General features: G+C 42.1%; 1 protein-coding gene across 1 annotated transcript in view; it reads left to right on the top strand.

Moving 5' to 3' along the window:
- Positions 1-17,129, top strand: part of PTPRG (protein tyrosine phosphatase receptor type G) — a 382,051-nt gene extending 364,922 nt beyond the window's left edge. The window contains exons 21-29 of the mRNA XM_041461824.1: positions 416-551; positions 895-1,041; positions 2,868-2,961; positions 4,231-4,307; positions 4,735-4,863; positions 7,030-7,176; positions 7,916-8,058; positions 11,088-11,223; positions 11,942-17,129. Coding sequence (XP_041317758.1) covers positions 416-551; positions 895-1,041; positions 2,868-2,961; positions 4,231-4,307; positions 4,735-4,863; positions 7,030-7,176; positions 7,916-8,058; positions 11,088-11,223; positions 11,942-12,088 — 1,156 coding nt within the window. The 3' untranslated portion in view covers positions 12,089-17,129. The remainder of the gene's footprint in view (positions 1-415; positions 552-894; positions 1,042-2,867; positions 2,962-4,230; positions 4,308-4,734; positions 4,864-7,029; positions 7,177-7,915; positions 8,059-11,087; positions 11,224-11,941) is intronic.
- Positions 17,130-19,287: the final 2,158 nt, after the last annotated feature.

The raw sequence follows: 19,287 nt of genomic DNA, 5'->3' as shown, positions 1-19,287 counted from the left end.
TGACCTTGGCAATCCAGCATAGCAGCAGCTTGGCAAAGGGTGGACCTCTGTATGGCTTCATCCAGCCAACACCAGTAACTGCAGCAGTGGAAACAGGAGCCAAGTGTGAGCAGCCAGAGTGTGAAGTCCAGGACTACAGCAGCCTTATCCTCATGCTGCTGGCACAGGTGTGATAGCTTGTATTGTGTCCAGCCTCATCTTGAAGCACAGAAATACCCACAGAAGGGAGGAATTATACACCTGGTAATATTTCCAGAAACCCAAAATATTTGGGAAACTTTAATGTTTGAAGATAGGAGGAAAATGGAAGCCTATGAACAGGAATATGTGAATATTTGCTTAGTTCTGTTCTAGCTACTTCTGCATTTGCTTTCATCTGGCTGTATTTCATGGGTTTCTCTTATGTTCTCTGTAGTGCTGGTGTTGGCAGAACTGGTACCTACATTGTGATAGACAGTATGCTGCAGCAGATAAAAGACAAAAGCACAGTTAATGTCCTGGGTTTCCTGAAACATATCAGGACGCAGCGCAACTACCTCGTCCAGACAGAGGTAAAAATTGCAGTGGGGTTGAATTTAAAGCTTTGTTCATTTTTGCATTGTAATCAAAAAGAGAATAGATTTTTCCAATTACTTCCCTGTAAAAATTAATTATATTAGTGATATTTTTTGCACTGGAATATCTCTCTTTTTTTAGATCAGAAACTTCAGATTTTGTTTTTGACTTATTCAGAGTTGTATGTGCTACATTTATAAATATTTATTCTGAATTTGGCAATATTTGCATGAGTGGCTTGTTTTGCACACCCTTTCCTTTAGTGTGCACTGCTCCTCAGACAAAGACATCCATTTAGGTTATTTCAAATGTCCACCTGACATGCTGATGTTTTTCTAGGAGCAGTACATTTTTATTCATGATGCCTTGTTGGAAGCCATCCTTGGGAAGGAGACTGAAGTGTCTGCAAACCAGCTGCACAGTTATGTTAACAGCATCCTCATTCCTGGCATAGGAGGGAAGACACGGCTAGAAAAACAGTTCAAGGTAAGTCTTAATCACTGCCATCCAGAGGGACCTAATTTTCCTACCCTCTTTTATATGGCCTGTCCTCACTCTCCATTGTCCTGGCTAAGGAGCCAAACCAGAAAACTTGATCAGCACAGCACAACATCTTAAGAACTTCAGTCCTATACAGTCCTAGCTTCACTGTTGGAAATCAGTGCTCATGCTCTTCAGTCAGAGGAGGGAAGAGGGACATGGGCACTGGTTTGGACTGTGCTGCTGGTCTCCCTGTTCCCAAGGGGCCTGGGATGTTCCCAAGTGGTTAGCTTGGCTGGAAGTCTTCCTCCAAACTGTGGCTCTCATGTGTACAAATATGAGGAAAGACAAGAGATAAGGTTCTTTGCACCACCTACTATTTCATCAGATATTTCATGTAGATAAGGAATTACAAATGTTTTAAGACCAGGAAACACAATGCCTTTCTTATTGCTAATCATGATGCTTGTTGTGTTTCCTGCTATGTCATGGCTGCTTCCTTCCTGACCAAGGTAATTTCTTTTTCCCAGATCTCTTATTTGAAACTTAAGATTTTCTGATTGCACTTTATTTGAATACATTGTAAAATATTTTGTGAGAGTTTGTGTCATAAGGAGACACATGACATCTGTTTTCACAGCTAAACTCACTCAGTTAATAACTACCCAATAACTACCCAAGGAACTGAAGCTGTTAAATTACACCAGGTGCGAAGCTATTCAAAAAATTAATCTGAATTCACTTGTAGGAATCTCAGTATTTCCCCATCACTCAAGACATTCCAGATGCTTAATTACTAAATTAAAGAAACAAGTGCAAGCGCACGCACGCCCACAGAAAATGCAGGAGGAGGCAAAGATTTGTTATTTTAAAAAGTGTTGCACTTTCACAGACAATTCTAAATTATATGTATAAATTATATGTTTTCTGATGACTCGTGCCAAAGTTTAAAAACCCTAAGTGCCATTTTCAGAAATTACTTTCTCTGACAACATTGCACAGTTATTTAGAATCCCCATAACTTCTAATAGGGCTTATGCCAGTGCACAGATGAGTTGAGTGCTATCCTGTTTAGAGTGCATTTCAAACTGGGATGTGACCAGCAACGATTATTAGATCTTTCTCTTGTTTCTGTTGCTGCCACAGAGCTGGCAGAAAATAACTTGTGCTCATGACCCAGTAGAGCAATTTACATTCAGCCATCTTAGAGTGAAATGAAGCTGGGTAACAAGGTGTGAGTGCAGGAGATGTGAAAGCCACCTTTACTCTCTTTGCTCCCCATGTACTGGGGGAGTATTCAAATACAAATCTGCCTCTCTTCATGCCTCTAGGCAGCCCAGAATAAACATGGCAGACCAGAGAATGTAGCCCACAGCTTCAGATCTCAGATGCCAGTGTGGTGGGTCCCCCAAAGGCCTGTTCTGCAGGAATGATGTAGCTGTTATTTTGGGAAAAAAATAAAAAAACAATATTAAAGTTTTGTTGCTCTATTTTGCTAGCTTTTATTCCTCAAGACCTGCTTCTGACTAAACATATCTGAAATTCTGTGAAATATATTCTCAAAGATAATGAAACGTAGTGTTCTGTGAAAATACATTTTGATGGAACTTCATATGCAGGATGTTGCAAAGCTGAGAGCCGCAGAGATCTTTTTATCTATTAAACATGTTGTATGAAAAGGATGATTTCCATTGGAAACTTGAGTACTTTAAACAAGTTTAACAATGCAGTTTATTCTTCTACTAATGCATCTTCGCAGGAGTTGGCAAAGAAACTTTCTCTCTTCATTTACAGCGCTCTGAGGGCTGACTTACTACTTTATTCTCTTTCAGCTGGTTACACAGTGTAATGCAAAATATGTGGAATGCTTCAGTGCTCAGAAAGACTGCAACAAAGAGAAGAACAGGAACTCATCAGTTGTGCCATGTAAGATCACATCTTGGGTTAGATTACTGCCTAGCATAACTTTTTGTACCGAATTCTCCTGGTGTTGTGCATGAAAAGACATAGCCACTAGGAAGGGGAAATGTAATCTTTTGTTCAGCCCAAGCTGTCTTGTCTTTCAGCATTACCCTGATGAAACTGAACAAAAGGAAATAGTTGCAGTGTCAGCCAGATATACTGTCCAAGTGAAATGTTAATTTGAAGTGCTTAAGAATTTGAATAATTAGGTAGTGGATAAATCTATGGAATACTGAGAGATTACTTTGATACCAGCTCCCAGTTCTGGTGAGATCTCCCAGAGTGACTGACACCAGTTGTTTGTAATTCAGCTACTGCACTCGGTTTCTCTGTGTGAGCCACCCCAGATTTAAGGGTATTTAGTGCCTGAGGACACAGTTTCACAGTCATTAAAATGGAATCTTGTGTGGCTGTCAAGCAATATGTACTTGCACCAGACCAAGCATGGGCACAGCGTCATCCCCATCACATAACCCAGAGTACAGGACACAGAGGACAGATGATAGCCAATAGCACAGAGCAGTAGTGGCACAGATACACTCCATCATGAAGTTTGTTAATAAAAAGGGAAGTCCTCAGAATACATCTTAAAAACAGATGGGAACACACTAGAAATGGGCTGTTTGATTTGGCCCTTTGTGTCATGCAGCTGCACTGATTTCAGTTTGGCTTTTGGGGGCTGTCAGAGGGTTTGAGGATGATGTTGAACGCAGCCCTCAAACACAGGGAAGCTTGGATCTGCAGAAGAGCACCCACTTCTGGGAGGTTCCCCATTAGGGAAGATGTTTGTCTCTGGAGGTTCTCTCACCCTGTGAGAGATGGCAGTGCTACAGAGTGGTAGGGAAAACAAAATAAATCAGCTGGGTTTGTGTGCTGCTGGAGACAAATGGAACACTACACACAAGAATTACCCAAAATCCCCTGTTATCACTGCATATACTGTTATTTGGTAATTCAGCCTGCTGTGAAAATCTTTGCTATAGTAAAATTTGATTCCTGAAATTACTTTGTCCTTGTGGGAATATTGTGCAACATTCTCTTTTATATCCTGTGTTAGCAGGCAGTGCTTTAATGCAGTTAAAGTGCTGGTCTGCTCCTGTGGGAGATGGGAGCTGCACACTGTTTGCTTTGTTAACGGCTGAGAAATTCTTACTTTCTGCATTGTGCCATGATCAGACTTTGATCTTTTTTTCTTTTCCTCTGTGTTTTTTTTTTTTTTTCTTAATGTTATAGCTGAGCGTGCTAGAGTGGGCTTGGCACCACTGCCTGGAATGAAGGGAACAGATTACATTAATGCCTCTTATATCATGGTGAGGAAGCCAACACCTAATTACAAAGTAAAATCAATTCTAAGGTGCTAAATACCAGATGCCTATAATTGTCTTAATTCTGTATGTAATGGCTGTGTATTAACAGATGAGATTTTAACACCTTCCCCATAATGTAAAGCTATTAACTGTGTTTTATTAAAGATTCTTGCCTAAAAAAATTAATTACCAGATGCATTTAGATGGAATGTGTATTTCTGTGAGATACAGTCAAATAGATACTGGGATTTAAAGTAAATTAAAACAGTAGGGACTCTGTAGAATTGAAATGGAGTTAAGAAAATATAGTCTGTGTGAAAATATTGTGGTGTAAAATGAAATAGGGTCATTACGTGTCCCCAGAAATTAAATCAATGCTTTGAAAGTATGGGAGGCAGTAAGTAACTGTGTGTTTGTTTTGCTGCCAAAGGGCTACTACAGGAGTAACGAGTTCATCATAACCCAACATCCACTGCCACATACAACTAAAGATTTCTGGCGAATGATCTGGGACCACAATGCACAGATCATTGTCATGCTGCCGGACAACCAGAGCCTGGTGAGTTGCCTGTGGCTGAAAGCAAAGCCGCCTACTCAAACTTTGCCATAAGCTGGTTACAAAAAGTTCAATGATGTTCTTTTGCTGTCACCTTTGCACTCACCCGTGGACATCCAGGGCTGGAGGGACTCCAGTGCTCACAGACAGCACAGCTTGCCAGTGCTGTCAGCATCTGCAAGGCTCCTGAGGGCTGCCTGGCAGGATGCAAGCACTGAGGGTATGGAGAGGCTGGGGTTATGGATAAGGACTCTGAGAGGAGCAGAAATGCAAGGTAGGGACAGGAGGATAATTGCTTGTTTTCCTGTGAGCTTAAGTCTCAGGCTGTGCAAGACTGAGTGCAAGGCTGCACATGCCATTTTTAATGAAAGTAAAAAACAAACAAGTATGTTAATTTAAGTGGAAATAATGAGTCAGACAGAGAGATAGAATAAGGAGACACAGGTGAAGTGCTAATCACTGCTTCCAGATTTACCAGCACGTCTCAGGAGGGTGTGTTGAAAAGGATTAGGAACTAATCGGTTCGTTTTTTCATGCACGCATCACTGAGGTGAATAGACAATTGTAGCTGAGACTGGAAGAGAAACCACCTTCATTACAGCAGGAAAATAGCAGTCATGAGGGGCTACTAAAGAGGCAGCAGTCAATATGCTCCTTGTGTGTGGGGATGAAAGGGAGTGCAGCACTGCAAGGAGTGCTCAGAGACATTCGATTGGATCAGAAAGTGCTTATGAAACGAAAGTATGTCAGGTGGAAATGAAGAGGCTGATCTTGTCTTCACATGTACATGAAATAGCTCTGCAGAACCACAGTGATCGAAGGCAAAGGTGGAATGCTGGGCTCAGCCACAATGATTTCACCTTCACCATTCCCGGGGTGGAAGTGGCCAGGAAGGCAGTGGCTCAGTGGTCAGTGTGGGATGTGTTGGCTGGCTAGAAGGGATGGCACAGCATTCAGGCAGCACCAAGGTGCTGGATGTGCAATGCCAAAGGACAAGACAATAATGGAAGGTACCTGTATGAGGACCTGTCAGTGGCAGGACAGGTCCCTTGCCTTGCCTGGCACTTGGCCATATTACTCTGCTTCCCAGTACTTCTGCTTATTTAGGGCAGAATTGTAAGGATGTAAAACCTTAAGTCACATTTTCAGAATAAACACTGACAGCACAAATCTCAACAGTATCTTGTGTATCAGAGCTGCAGACCGCAGAAATACACCTGGTTTAAGAGGGATGTACAAGGCCATGGCAGGATGACATCAGTTCATAGTTCATGTTTGCTCATGAGTGAAAGATGGGATGTCCAGAGACATGGGTTGGCTCTGTGCATGTGACCAGGGCAACTCCTGTGCTCATTCTGCAAGGACATAGACCTCTGAAGCCAGGAGAAGAAAAGACTTTGCATGTAGGTGGTGACAGACCATAATTTCCTTTCTCTGCAGCACATTAGGATTTCACAGTTATTTTTTAAAGAAGGGCTTTGACAGCTGTTTTAAGGAACAGCTTTGACTTACATCCTGCCAGTCAGGCTACTTCAGCACTGAACTTCTTCCAGCCTTCCCAGTCTCACTGAGGTTTTACAGTGTCCCTTCAGCAGAGGTGTTGTGCTGCAGGACTTGCATTAAGTTTAGCCAGTATTTTTTTCAAGGCTAAGAATATTTGGGTTTTTCTCTTCTACTTCACTCCTCTGCTCAGTCCTAAAAATTCAAGTCCTACATAAGTATCCATCAATCTCCTGCCTAGGCCTGATCCACAGACCTTGAGTTTTGGATTAGGCCACAATAAACACAAATTAAAAATAACAAGTCATTAATTTTTAAAGGTCAATGAGTTTTTTTCTAAACAAATATCTGACTTTTAAACAAAACTGTGTAGGCAGGAGGTCATAAAGCCTGGGATACAATACAAAGGTTAAGTATGAGTGAGCTAAGATAACCATTTCCCTGTGAAACCAATTAAAAAGCAGATGTTACCTGTTTGAACACACAAAGGGAGGATCTGGCAGGTTTACTGCCTACTGTAATAGTAAATTTGTTTTAGACAGAAGTGTTTTTTTAAAGGTCAGTTCCTGATCATCTCTATTTATCAAAGCAATTTTTTGATCCACTGGATTTTTCAGTTGCACCAGGGTATCTGAAAGGCTGCAGCAGTGTGTTCTTTCTTTTCTCCAGGCAGAAGATGAGTTTGTGTACTGGCCAAGTCGTGAGGAATCCATGAACTGTGAGGCCTTTACTGTGACCCTTATCAGCAAAGACAGACTGTGCCTCTCTAATGAAGAGCAAATTATCATCCATGACTTTATCCTTGAAGCTACCCAGGTACAGTAAACCTTCAAATGTGGGTCTTAGCTTTTCACCAAAATTATATTGATGCCATTTAAATACCAAAGAAGAAGAGTTCAGAAAATTTTTGAAAAGGATTTATTGGTAAATGCATGTGGATGCATGTTTCTCTCAGGAGAAATGTATTCTCACTGGCTCCTTCTCCCTCTCACATCTTCTACTTCCAAGTAGATTCCTCTCGCTAGTAAGGCTAGTATTAACTGTCTGTCTTGCTTGATAGTGAAGACATGTGATTTTACCAAGGTGTGTTGTCTTATTTCTGCTTACAAAATTCAGCATTTATAGTTTAATTGTTTGGAGGTCTTAACCAATCATAAAAATGTAAGCATGAGTGTTTTGAACTATAAACCTGCTTCTAGTTTGTTATCTGGATTGCAGCTGGATTTTGCTACAAGACATCCATTTGCAAGGCTGTTTAAATTTGACTTGCTTGTTCTTGCTTGACTTTTGAGCCATAAAGACTCTGAGAGAGGTTTGATATGAGCCCTGAATTCAAATACAAAATCTTTTCTTGATTAACCATTTTGTCAAACTTCCATTATTTTAGGGTGCTCACTGTTACAGAGATGCTGGAGCTGTGTGTCCTCTTTCTATGTAAACTGTTTGGAAGAAGAAAGTTTCCCTCCAGTTTGCAGTGAGGCTCTTTCCTCTCTGTCCCTGGGCTGGATGCCTGTGAAGGGGAGGAAGCTAATGCCAGGCTGGTTTGTCGTTGCAGGATGACTACGTTCTGGAAGTCCGCCACTTTCAGTGTCCCAAATGGCCAAACCCTGACGCTCCCATAAGCAGTACCTTTGAACTTATCAATGTAATCAAGGAAGAGGCCTTAACAAGGGATGGCCCCACCATAGTTCATGATGAGTATGTCATCACTTTTCTCCCATTTACGTGCAGATTATACACTCAGCTGAAAGACACTTGTTAGGATTGATGACCATTCCTGCATGGAGTAGGTGGGGTTTAACAGTCCAGGAGTAGGTGGGGTTTAGTAGTCCAGGGAACAGATTAAGAATATATAAACTTTCAAGGATGGGTTTTCGGTGGGCATCTGAAGCCAAATACATTTTGCTTAGTGTAGTTTTTGTGTTGGTTATAATCTTAGGTTCTTCTGCTCCTGGAAATATCGCAAGCAAATCCTACAACCTGTTTCAGAGCCCAGCAGAGTTTTGATTTAGATAAGTCTCTAAGCAGCCTAATACGGGCGGATGGAAACAAGTTTCAAAACAGCCCAGGCTCCTGTCTTAACAGCTCAGGTTTCATGTGCCCTGTAAGACAGAGCAAGCTCAGCTCAGCTGTGTCTCATGATGAGCAGCAGAAATATCTTGTGACAAAGGACCCAGGTCTTCTAAAAGCAGATTTATTCTTCCTCCTTTTGCTTCCCAAAAAGTATCCCAAGGGGCCCATACAGTGCCAAGTGGGAGGGAGGGGGCCCACTAACTCCAGGCCAGCATGCTCCAACACTTGCCTCTTTTGTAGCACCAGCTATGCTTGAACACCCAGTTATAAAGAGTGCTAAATACTGCATTGCATAGTATTACTTGCACGCATTATGGAGCTGCAGAATACTATTATAGTGAGGCTGGAGCCTGGGTCTGACCTGATTTCCTTGGGGGGGTCTGTTTCCTGGTGGGCAGAGCACTTCCTGGAGTCATTCTGTGCTTAAAATCCCAAGGAAGCCCAACTTCTGACAGTGCTCATGTTGTCCTAAGAGCGAGCACCAAGCCAGCACAAATGCCTGCTCCACCTGCAGCCCCCCTGCACTTCAGCCTGTTAGACTTTGCCTCAAAACAGAATCAGTGGGAAGGTCTTGGGAATCTTTGCAAAAGCCTCACTGTCACGTTCTGGGGTGTCAGTGGTCAGAGCAGTGCTGGTGCTGGTGTCCCAGGAGGACATTGATATCCACCAGTGCTGCCGGAGCTTTCCCTGCACATCCAGGTGTTGCTGCTGGTTTTTCCCAACTGACTCCTGCAAATGGTGCCTTGGGCTGCAGCAAGTAGTTTTTCTCCCACCACCTCCTCCTGCCTTGCTTATGCAGACTTTAAGCTCTGTTGCCTTTCACCAGCACTGATTAATTCCAGGCTGGTTTTAATATTCATGCTTTGGGTAGTCTGAAGTGAAGGTTTGCTGCTCTTGCAGTATTTAAGATTATGTTTTACAAAATTAGAAACATTATTGATTTGGGCATTTCATTGCTAGATGAAAAAAGAAAATCAAAATTGCATTCCAAGCAATGCTGAGTCATTCTTTCTGTACATTGCTGTTCTGGTTTATTTGTCATATTCAATGATTTTATCTTTATGCCTGATACATAATGTGGATTCTGCTTTTAATTGGAGTCTAAGGAAATGTAGCTGAAAATGAAAATTTCCCTTTGCTACAAGCAACAACTATATCACATAATCTACTAATAATTACAACTGCAGATTAATTCCAAATATATGCATTTACAGATAACTAAATTTATGTGGTATTTAGGAAGTACATGGTGGGATGAACTTGATAACATTTTTAAAAGTTCAGAAATTCCAACTTGAGACAGTTGTCAAGATTTTTAAATGTAACTGCCCAAGTGTAGGCAACTACATAAAGATCTGCTGCATAATTTTCTGCAAGAAAAGTCTTCAGATTGTTGGGATCTGGAAATTATCAGCCCAAGTGAAAATTATGCTATTACACCCTCAGAGGGATTTAGTTGTGTCCTGTCAAGTACATGCACTGGGCACTTTGTCCACTGTCCCTGTAGATGAGGCACAGCCATCTGTATGGTGCTGCTTCTCCTCTAGACCTTACATCCAGCAGAGCACATCCACTGTGATCTGAGTTCTGTTTCCCATTTCTAGGTAAACTGAGCTTGAGTTTGCAAAATTCGTATAAAATTAAGTCAGCATATGTCTTGATTTCCACGGGAATGCTGTACAAATCCTAGTGGTAATTTTGCAATACAAGATGGTATTGCAGCATTTGCTGATTATTTCAGTTTTCACATAAAGCTCTCCAAGTGGCTTAGAGAGCAGGTCAGCACTGGTGACTCCATTTACCAATGGGAACAGTTAAACACAGACTTTATCAAAGTCACAGAGCAGACCCATAGCACAGGCAGGACAGAATTTCAGTGTCCTGAGTTCTGAGAGAGCAGAGGAGAGTGGAGGCTCCTCAGAAGCTGTTGTGTAGGATCCTTCATGCTGTGCCTCACACCTGCACCTACAGCCTAAGCACACCCCCAGGCTTGCAGCAGTGAGGTTTCTACCTGACCAGCATCTAAGGATATCTCAAGCACTGAGTTATGCTCCTGATGAATAACTGCTGCTTGGGATTTTATTACATGACAACACAGCTCAACTCTTCAAAATCTGTAATGTCTCCTGGGTGCCTGGGATGTTGCCTTTACCAATGAATCAGACCTAGGCAGGACTTTGAGATGTGCCCCAATTACTTGTGAGCACCACAGAGCTGTGTTAGTTTTCTGCAATTGTCAGATGTGGAGGAAGAGGCAAAGTCTCATTTCTTTCTAATCGCTCATGTTTTGCTTGAGCTCCCACTAATGGATTTAAAATACACTCCACTGTAATGCAGATGCTGTCAGCCCAAGTGGGTGGGAGAACTGATTTCAGTGTTACAGTCTCCAGGCTGGGTATTTTGGAATGGCTCCTGTTCTGCTGCTGATGCAGTTCTTTGTGTTGAATAGTGCAGATAACCTGAGATTACTGGTGTACCATCAAATTTCTTCTATTAATTAAAATGACAAAAAATTACCCACTACAAAACAAGCATTTAATAGATAAAAAGAGGAACTACAACAATGAAATAAGGCTATAACAACACTTTCAGGACTCTGTGTCAGTGCCCTGGTGTGTTTCTGAGTAACCCTTCATTTTGGTGTGGTTTTCCAGGTATGGAGCTGTGTCAGCGGGAACTCTCTGTGCCCTTACCACTCTGTCTCAGCAGCTGGAGAATGAAAATGCTGTCGATGTGTTCCAGGTGGCAAAGATGATAAATCTGATGCGGCCTGGAGTATTTACAGACATTGTAAGTCTTTAAATGGACTATAAATAGATGGTTTACAAGGTTTTCATCTGAGACCAAAAGCATGAACTAAAACATGCATTGTGTATGTTATCAAGCCCGACAGCATCTGCTACCAAGCAGAATTTGCATTTGAACTTTTTTTTGTGTAGTTGTCATTTTTTGCTAACCTCAAAGCCACACTGTAAGTCTCTGATTTGCACTTAAACTTATTTCTCATACTTTGGAGGGGAGCATCATACAGGCAAGTCCTAGCAGAGAAGGACCTTTCAGCTTGTCACCATCTGCCTGCCAGCCCTGTGAGCCAAGATGTGCTCTTTAGATCTGGCATGTTGTGGTTTGAAGGGATGCTCGGGGCAGGAGAAGCTGCAGGGACACAAAGTTCTTCCCTGAGTGTCCTGCAAGAGCAGCCCCTTGCCTCAGTGTGGGTGGTAAAAGGTTCTGCCACCCAGGGACTGACCTGGGGCTGAGCTGTGGCCTCAGGTTTTGTCCTGCCCTCCTGAAATGTTTAATAGTATATCAGAAATAATACAATCTACCCCAAATTGGAGTTTGGGTTGACAAGGTTAAACTGGATGAGCAGAGGTAATTGCTCTATTTCTTTGCTATGTGTTTGCTTCTGGTAATGAATACCCATGACCTTCCTTGGAAATGCCAAATTAAAGTGTCACTCATTTATGTACACTCAAAGGATTGAAATAAGTTGTTCTTTCTTTTCCAGGAACAGTACCAGTTTCTTTATAAGGCAATGCTAAGCTTGGTCAGCACTAAGGAAAATGGAAATGGTCCCATGACACTGGACAAAAATGGTGCTGTGATGGCCAGTGACGAATCTGATCCTGCAGAAAGCATGGAGTCTCTTGTCTAATTGGAAACCTGAAAAGGCACTTAATTTGTAGAACTTCTGAAGACTGAGTGAACTTTTTTGAGGCCTTTTTTGCCAGACTCTAGGTTATACAATAACCCAATTACTTTTTTACACTGATAAAAGTTTTGATATTTATTTTTTGCCATTTTATGTCTTAATGGTATCCTACTGAGCATTTGCACCTCTGTTTATTTCACACAGTGAAACGCAATTTTATCTAGTTTGCACTATATGATCAGTGTTACTGCCTATAATATCCTAATACAAGACAAGCCCTGATGTGACATTCCATGACAACAAACATTTGCTTTTTCTGTTTTGTTTAAATGCAGTGAAGTTTTGCTAACTACAGTGACCCTCGAATCTTAAATCTTGAATGCTAGGCCAGATGGATTCTTTCTACAACAGATACTGTACCCCTTCATACCATATTTATTATTTAGTGATCATGTCAAAGTTTTGGTAACTTTGGTGTTCTGCATTCCAGTGGAGTGGATGAGCAGTGTTCATCCTTTCTTGACAAAATGTGGCAGGTGATTATTAGCTACCGTGAACGTCTAACAGCCTTGTGGAGCTGAAACAATTATTTCTGTATTGTTTCAAATTGCTGTGTCGTACACTTACAGGCCTGAGACTTACTTCACATGGAATATATTAATTACATACAATATAATTATAAATTAGATGCAATTCATATGTGGGATGCAGCGATAAGTTTTGAATTTACAGTTTCAAAGTTTCCCCATGTATTCAGGAAAATGTTGATTTTGGCTTTTAACCAGCCCTGTGATGGGAAAGTATTTTGGTTTTATTTTCATCGGAGCCAATACAGTGAGAAATCTACGATAACCCAAAATCAGACCAGTTTTCAGATATATTAAAGGTAGCAATATTTTACATTACTAAGCTATTCAATATTTTAAACACATCTAATTTCCTTACTATTTCTTGAATATGACCTCACACCTAATGGTATGTTACATGATGACAGGCGTTTCTTAATTTCATAACTGTTAGATGCCATTTTTACAGGTGTGTAATTTTCATACTTTAGTGCTAAAACATAAAGTACTGATCCATATTTACTGGTGAAGCAAACTAATAAAAAAACTACCTATAAAGTTACATTCTCCCTCTTTTTTTTTGCCAGACTAATTCTTTAGCAAAACCCTAGTTTATTGTGTTTTTCCTCCCATGCCAGTAGAATGGTTTCCCCCAGATTATGTCAGTAATTATTGTTTGGAGCATTTAAGTTCACATCCTCACTGGCTCCCTCTTCCTTTGTATTTGGTTGCAATTCAACAAGTTCAGTCCCCGTTTAACAAAAGAAGTAAGCACATGCTTAATTCTTCTGAAAAGTAAAATTAGTTGTGCCCTTCATAGCTTGGCTGAGTAGGGAGGGGTTATTGAATCTGCCTGCAAAAGAAAATATGTCATTTCAGCCATCCTGACCCTTGCTGTACAGTTAAAGGCACTATCCCTTATATGTGGCATTAATTTCTTCTAAACTACAGAAAACATGCATTGTAATTTTTCAGGACTTGTCAAAATACTACAACTTCTTTTTTTTTTTTTTCATTTAAATGTAAACCTATTAATTTCTGCCAGTCCAGTCTTGCTGAAATACAGACATTTGGCAAGGTTCTGTTTATTTTCACTCACAAGGAAGCTGAAAGCAAACTGCTTAAAAGGATATTGAGAGTAGATATGTTGGTTCAGAACCTCTTAAAGTGCAAACTGACACAGCCTCGCTGAGAGCACAGGAGCTGTGCACACTGGTATCTGCTAACATTTGGCCTTTTATCTTAATAAGAGAAAGATTCAAAGTATTCAAGGATTCATCAGCAGCCTTTTACACAGTCACCTTTTACTTCTGTTTGTTGAATCCCTCCGTCCAAGCAATCCCAGTAATTGCTAATACCAAACAATTCAGTAAGCCCATGGTTTCAGTAATGCAATCCCATGCCCAGCAACAGCTAGGCCAAATAAAATATGAGCAGAATATTTCAAAATATTATAATTTCCATCCCCTTAGCACTGCCTGGAGGTGGGAGTCAGTAGGAGTTAGGACTGGCCCTCCAGTCACTACACCCCAGTAACAGAATGGTTTAAGTTCTCAAGTGCTGCTCCCAGCAAGGGCTGGAAGGTTTTGCTGAGTGGTTTTCTGGCCAGCCTGCATCAGCCTCAGGGGCTGCTGAGCCCCCCTGTGCCCCCAGTCCTGAACCTGGGCCCAGCCAATGGCAGCTGGTAGCACAAAGGGACTCATGAGTTGGATCAGTTCAGTCTAGAGGTATTTTAAGTTCCTGGGGAGATGTAGGGAGAAGTCAGAAATTCAAACCTTGACAACTAAGTGACACAAAGATTACTGCAGGCATCAAAAGTTTGGGTTTGTTCAGTACTTTCAGATGATTTTCATTTCAGTAGCATGATGGAAGATAACTGTGGTTTGTGACACACTGCTTGAATACCCTTGGTTTAATCCCTTACCTTCTCACAGGTTTTAAACATCAGTGAATGAAGGCTCTGGGGGTTGAACTTTGGTAGAGGCTTTGGAATTCCATGTATTTGCATTGGCATTTTCCAACACCTGAAATTCTTCTTTGGGGTTTAATCCATGGGGAAATTATGTACACTGATGTTCTATGAATTCTCCATGGATTATTTCATAAGGGAGCTCCAGCTGTAAATTAAGTGCTGTGCTGACAGCCAGGTAGCCAATAGATGGTAGTGATGCACAAGGTTTGAAGGGGTGAAGCTAGAAATTGCTTGTGAAGGTCAGGATTAAGCACACAGAAGAGCCAAATCCATCCTCCTGTAAGCAGCTGCAGTTCTGCTCTCTTACACAGGTTTGCACCCTTTCCTTGGGACTGAGTGAGTGGCAGAAGGAGCAATGTCTGCTCAGAGATGGGCACTGATAAACTCTCCTGATGCTCCCACGAGTGTCCAGCCCAAGTCCTGCTCTGCAAATCACCACCTTGCTTTTGGGACCCCAACCCCTCGGCTGTACCCAGCTCCTGCCATTCAGTCAGGATGTCTGTCAAGCATCAAAGGTTCCCAAGCAATGTGCAGGTCTGTAAATTAAGAGAACCTGAGAACATTCCTGTATCACTGCAGTGTGGTCCTCAGCACCAGCCCTGAGAAATAAGGAACAGAAGGACTGAAGCACACGCATGTCTGCATTTAAAAAATACCATTTCTCCATGTCTTGCACGTGTCCTGTGCCCACAGACCGTGTGAAAGACATGAACTGAGTCTTGAGACCATAAGAGCAGCCAAGCTTTCCAAGTGGGAATGCTTGGAAAGCTTCTGTGTCATCTGAACATCTGCAATAAGTGGCAGGCTCAGAATCGTCCTCCAAACACTCCTGTGTGTGAGCTTGGCTTTGGTAGGAAGGTCTGGGGGAGCCGGTGGGACCACTCAGACCACTGAGTCCTCTGCAGGATCAATGTCTAAAGAACGTTCATTTAAAACAGCGTTTGTCCTTAGTATTTCAGTGTCTGTTTCCAAATGCTAACTTAGAAACAGGGAAAAAGAAAAAAATCCAAACCCCTTAAACTTGTCCTTGTAAGTGACTGTTTCTGTACTGTGGGTCTGCTCTAGGTTAGTGGAGTCATTTACAGGATCTGCAAAATTTCACTTGTGTTTCCAGCTTCTGACTGCTCCAATTGCTTGAACACAGAGTGACACATTGGAACATTAGGAGAAGAGTCTTTATGATACAGCACAACTGCCTTCTCATTAATCTTTTTTAAAGCTAATGTATTTTATTTAAAAGCTAAAAAGTATAGATATGGATTCTACCAAAGATACATGCTACTAATTCTCAGCAAAACAAAACCAAGTTAATTTTAAAAAAACAAAAAAAACTGTAGTTGTCTTGAAGATTTAGCAGTCTTTCTCAAATTCATGTCTTTTGACATCAGATCTTCTGTTCCGAAGTTTATGTTCAAATGGTGCCAGTGAACTTTTATATGAAGGGAAAATGCCTATTTGTTAATCTACTGCATTGCTTTTTTTCTTTTTCTTTTTCTCTTTTTTTTTCAGATGTAATTCACTGTTACCCTTTGCTCTTCTTCTCCTTGTTGCCATTCTAACAATGTGAACTGCATTGGCTTCACTTACCAAAGGAGAAGGAATGCAAAAGTAAGGAAAGAGAGGAACTGTAATAAAGAGATTTGGCCTCTACTTTGTCTTAGCTGTTAAACTGTTTTTAGTGTTTTTGTTAACTATTTGCAAAGGGAAGCATTTTCTACAGAGGATAATTAATTTCAAGAAAAATGTCTTGAGTTTTAAGAATAAACATCTCCAAAAGAGGAGATAGTCAATTTTATACAATGTCACAACTCTCCAACATTTGGGGTAGTGACTTTTTTGTTTTATTAGAACACTTGAGACTAGCAAGCAGCCATTGTTTCTAAAGACCGAGGCATTCATGTGTACTCCTGTTTTCTTTTCCTTCATTTTTAAAATAGCAATGTCATTAAAACTGTAAATATTTTGTTGCTTAGATAAGCATCTTCTGGGAACTTTGTATCTATGGTATATAATCATAGAATTTTATATTTTCATATAAAGCTAATTTTTTTCTAGTTTCACCTCCTTCCTAGTTCTGTGGTGGTTATGTGAATACAAACCTTCTGTGTTTCAAGGTAGTGAGACACCATCATGACACTCCAAAAAAGATTTCCACACATGTCATTTCTTTGGGGCAGTGATTGTGAAAGTTGGATTTTTTTTTTTTTTTTGGATTCCATTGTCAGTGTGTGCAACAGAATTTAGACTTAGCCAGTCACTAGATACGTTTGTCTCATTGATCCATTCAGAAGAAAAATAAAAATGTGGTGTTTGGTTTGGGGAAAGGGTGGGAGGGAGTATTTTGAGGGAGACTTTTTGTTCATTTTTGGTTTTTGTTTGGGGGCTTTTTGTAACTTGAAGAATCTTCTTTTTGTTATGTTAAACTATATCAAATCATTCTATTATAGTGTTATTTAATATGTAAATTGTATTGCTATACATAAAATAAAGTATGGTTTTTGATGTATTTACAGACTTCTTACTTATTTGCCTAGGGTACACACAAGGAACAGATGCAGGAGTCAGTATTTCATTGTCCCAGGCGTGCAGGAATGATGAGATCCAAGGCCTGCATTAATTAGATCTCAAATTTCCAAGCAGTACTCAGCTGGGAACTGCCAGTGACAGTGGAGTTCACTGTTCCCTTCTTAATTGTTTCCAACTGTTAGAGAGCTGCCAGTAAATAACCCATCCCTTTCCACCAATGCTCCTCTCCAGACAACTGTGAACCCATCAAAATCCCTTTTAGACAGGGGACTGTCTCCATTCTGAACAGGACCTCAGATCCTGAGCTTTCTTGCCAGCTCCTTTGACGTGCCCTTCCTTCAATCTATTTCTGCCTCACCAGCCTGGAGGAGCAGGGGCTTCCACCACACCACCACCACCCTGTGATTTACTGTGATGAATGGCATTGCTCACTAACCCCAGCACTGTGGCAGGAAAAGCAAAGTACTCATTCCCATCTCAGACAGACGGGGGGGACACAGCTGTCCCAAATCCTAGAGAATGCAGCGAAAATCCCCCACGGAGTGTTAGTAGTCACAGCTCCTTGCTGCTCTAGCCAGGAGCTGTCACTGAGGTGGACACACGTGATGCCAACGATGCTCTTGGTGTTTTGCAACAAAACCTTGGCAGCTCCACACGCCGCCTCCCATTCTGCTTCTGTGCTCAGGGCTGTGTTACCTATTTTTTTGTTCCTGGGGGGAAGCCACTCAGGTTTGTGGACAGATTTTTTGTTGCAATCTGCTGCTGGCAGTGCCTTCAGAAACACAGCAGCACTCAGCCTCCAGAGCAGCACCTGTACAGGGACAAAAACATCAATAAGTCAAACTGCTTGGTGATGTACAATTGCTGATTAAAATCAATACACTACATCTGCTGCCTTTTGTGTTGCTGCATTCTCACCTGTAAGGTCTGTGTTCTGGTTGACTGGGTGGAAGAGGGATCCTGGAACACTGGATGGGGTCTGTGATCAGCGGGACACTGCACAAGGCCTGATGACCCTTGCCAAGCCCCCCACCTTGCAGGGTGCTCCCTCCAGCCCCTGCTCCGGGTGCTGCCTCATGTTGCACCCCAGGAGCAGCTCGACACCATCCCACCAGCAGCTCCTGCTGCCTCCTGGATGAGCAGCAGGGAGCTGCTTCCCAGCCCACCACACCTGCTCTAGGATGCTCCAGCACCTCCAGTGCCCTCTATAACTTTTCCAGGCCAGAAGCAGGCACCCAGGGGAAGCTTCCTCTGCCCAGCTTGCCTGCTTCACCTCCATGGAGAAGATGGCAGCCCCTGCATGCACAGGTAGGTGGGTACACAACACTTACAGCAACAATATGGGAAAAGAGCTGTGTAAATACTGCTTGTCTGGGAAGTGCCTGAAGGATGGAGACGATGGCAAGCTGACCATGAGCCAACCCCATCACTGCAAAGCAGACACATGCAGGTCTGGCAGGTCTGCACTGGGATCAGGTAAGGACACCTCCCAGTCTGCCCACAGCACGGTTAAAACCATCTCACTTTGGGAAGGGAGAATCACACAAAAAAAAATGTAGCCCCACTGAAAACAGACAAAAGGAGGGCAACGGGGATGATCAGTGAGCAGGAAATCTGAGCCAAGACAGGATGAACTGGGGCATTGCCTGGTAAAATAGTGGGGAGGGAGGGCCTGGAAGAGGCAGGAGCAGAGAGGCTGTGAGGCTTGTCTCCTGAATCGGCACTCCTGAAGGAAGGCTGTAACTGTTCCTACATCTTCAATAGATACTACAAAAACCAGAGTTTGGCAAGCCACAAGGAAGGTAGGGGTCAGGCAGTGGGAACATAACCTGGGGCAGCCATGGAACAAGAAAAACAGCTCTGTAACAGCTACAGAAATCAGAACACGCCAAGGCAGCTCCTTAAATGAAAAAATCAGCACTTTAACTAGACAGCAGCACCTCTGAGGTGAGCCCCCAGCTGCTGCCAGCCAGGTCGTCATTGCACAGACAACAAACGGGGCAGAGGTCCCTGCACTGCCAAGGCTGTGCAGCTCCAGGAGGCTCTTGCTCCTCCTGACACATCCTGGTGAGCAACAGAGGCAGGAGTGAAGTACAAGAGAAAAGACAAAACCTTGGAGAAAGTACTTGGATTCCATG

The sequence above is a fragment of the Pyrgilauda ruficollis genome, unplaced genomic scaffold (assembly GCF_017590135.1).
Source record: "Pyrgilauda ruficollis isolate IOZ18807 unplaced genomic scaffold, ASM1759013v1 scaffold10, whole genome shotgun sequence".
In the NCBI taxonomy this organism is placed as follows: domain Eukaryota; kingdom Metazoa; phylum Chordata; class Aves; order Passeriformes; family Passeridae; genus Pyrgilauda; species Pyrgilauda ruficollis.
The sequence above is the reverse complement of the archived record's forward strand: the minus strand, read 5'-3'. Positions and strand labels throughout refer to the sequence as shown.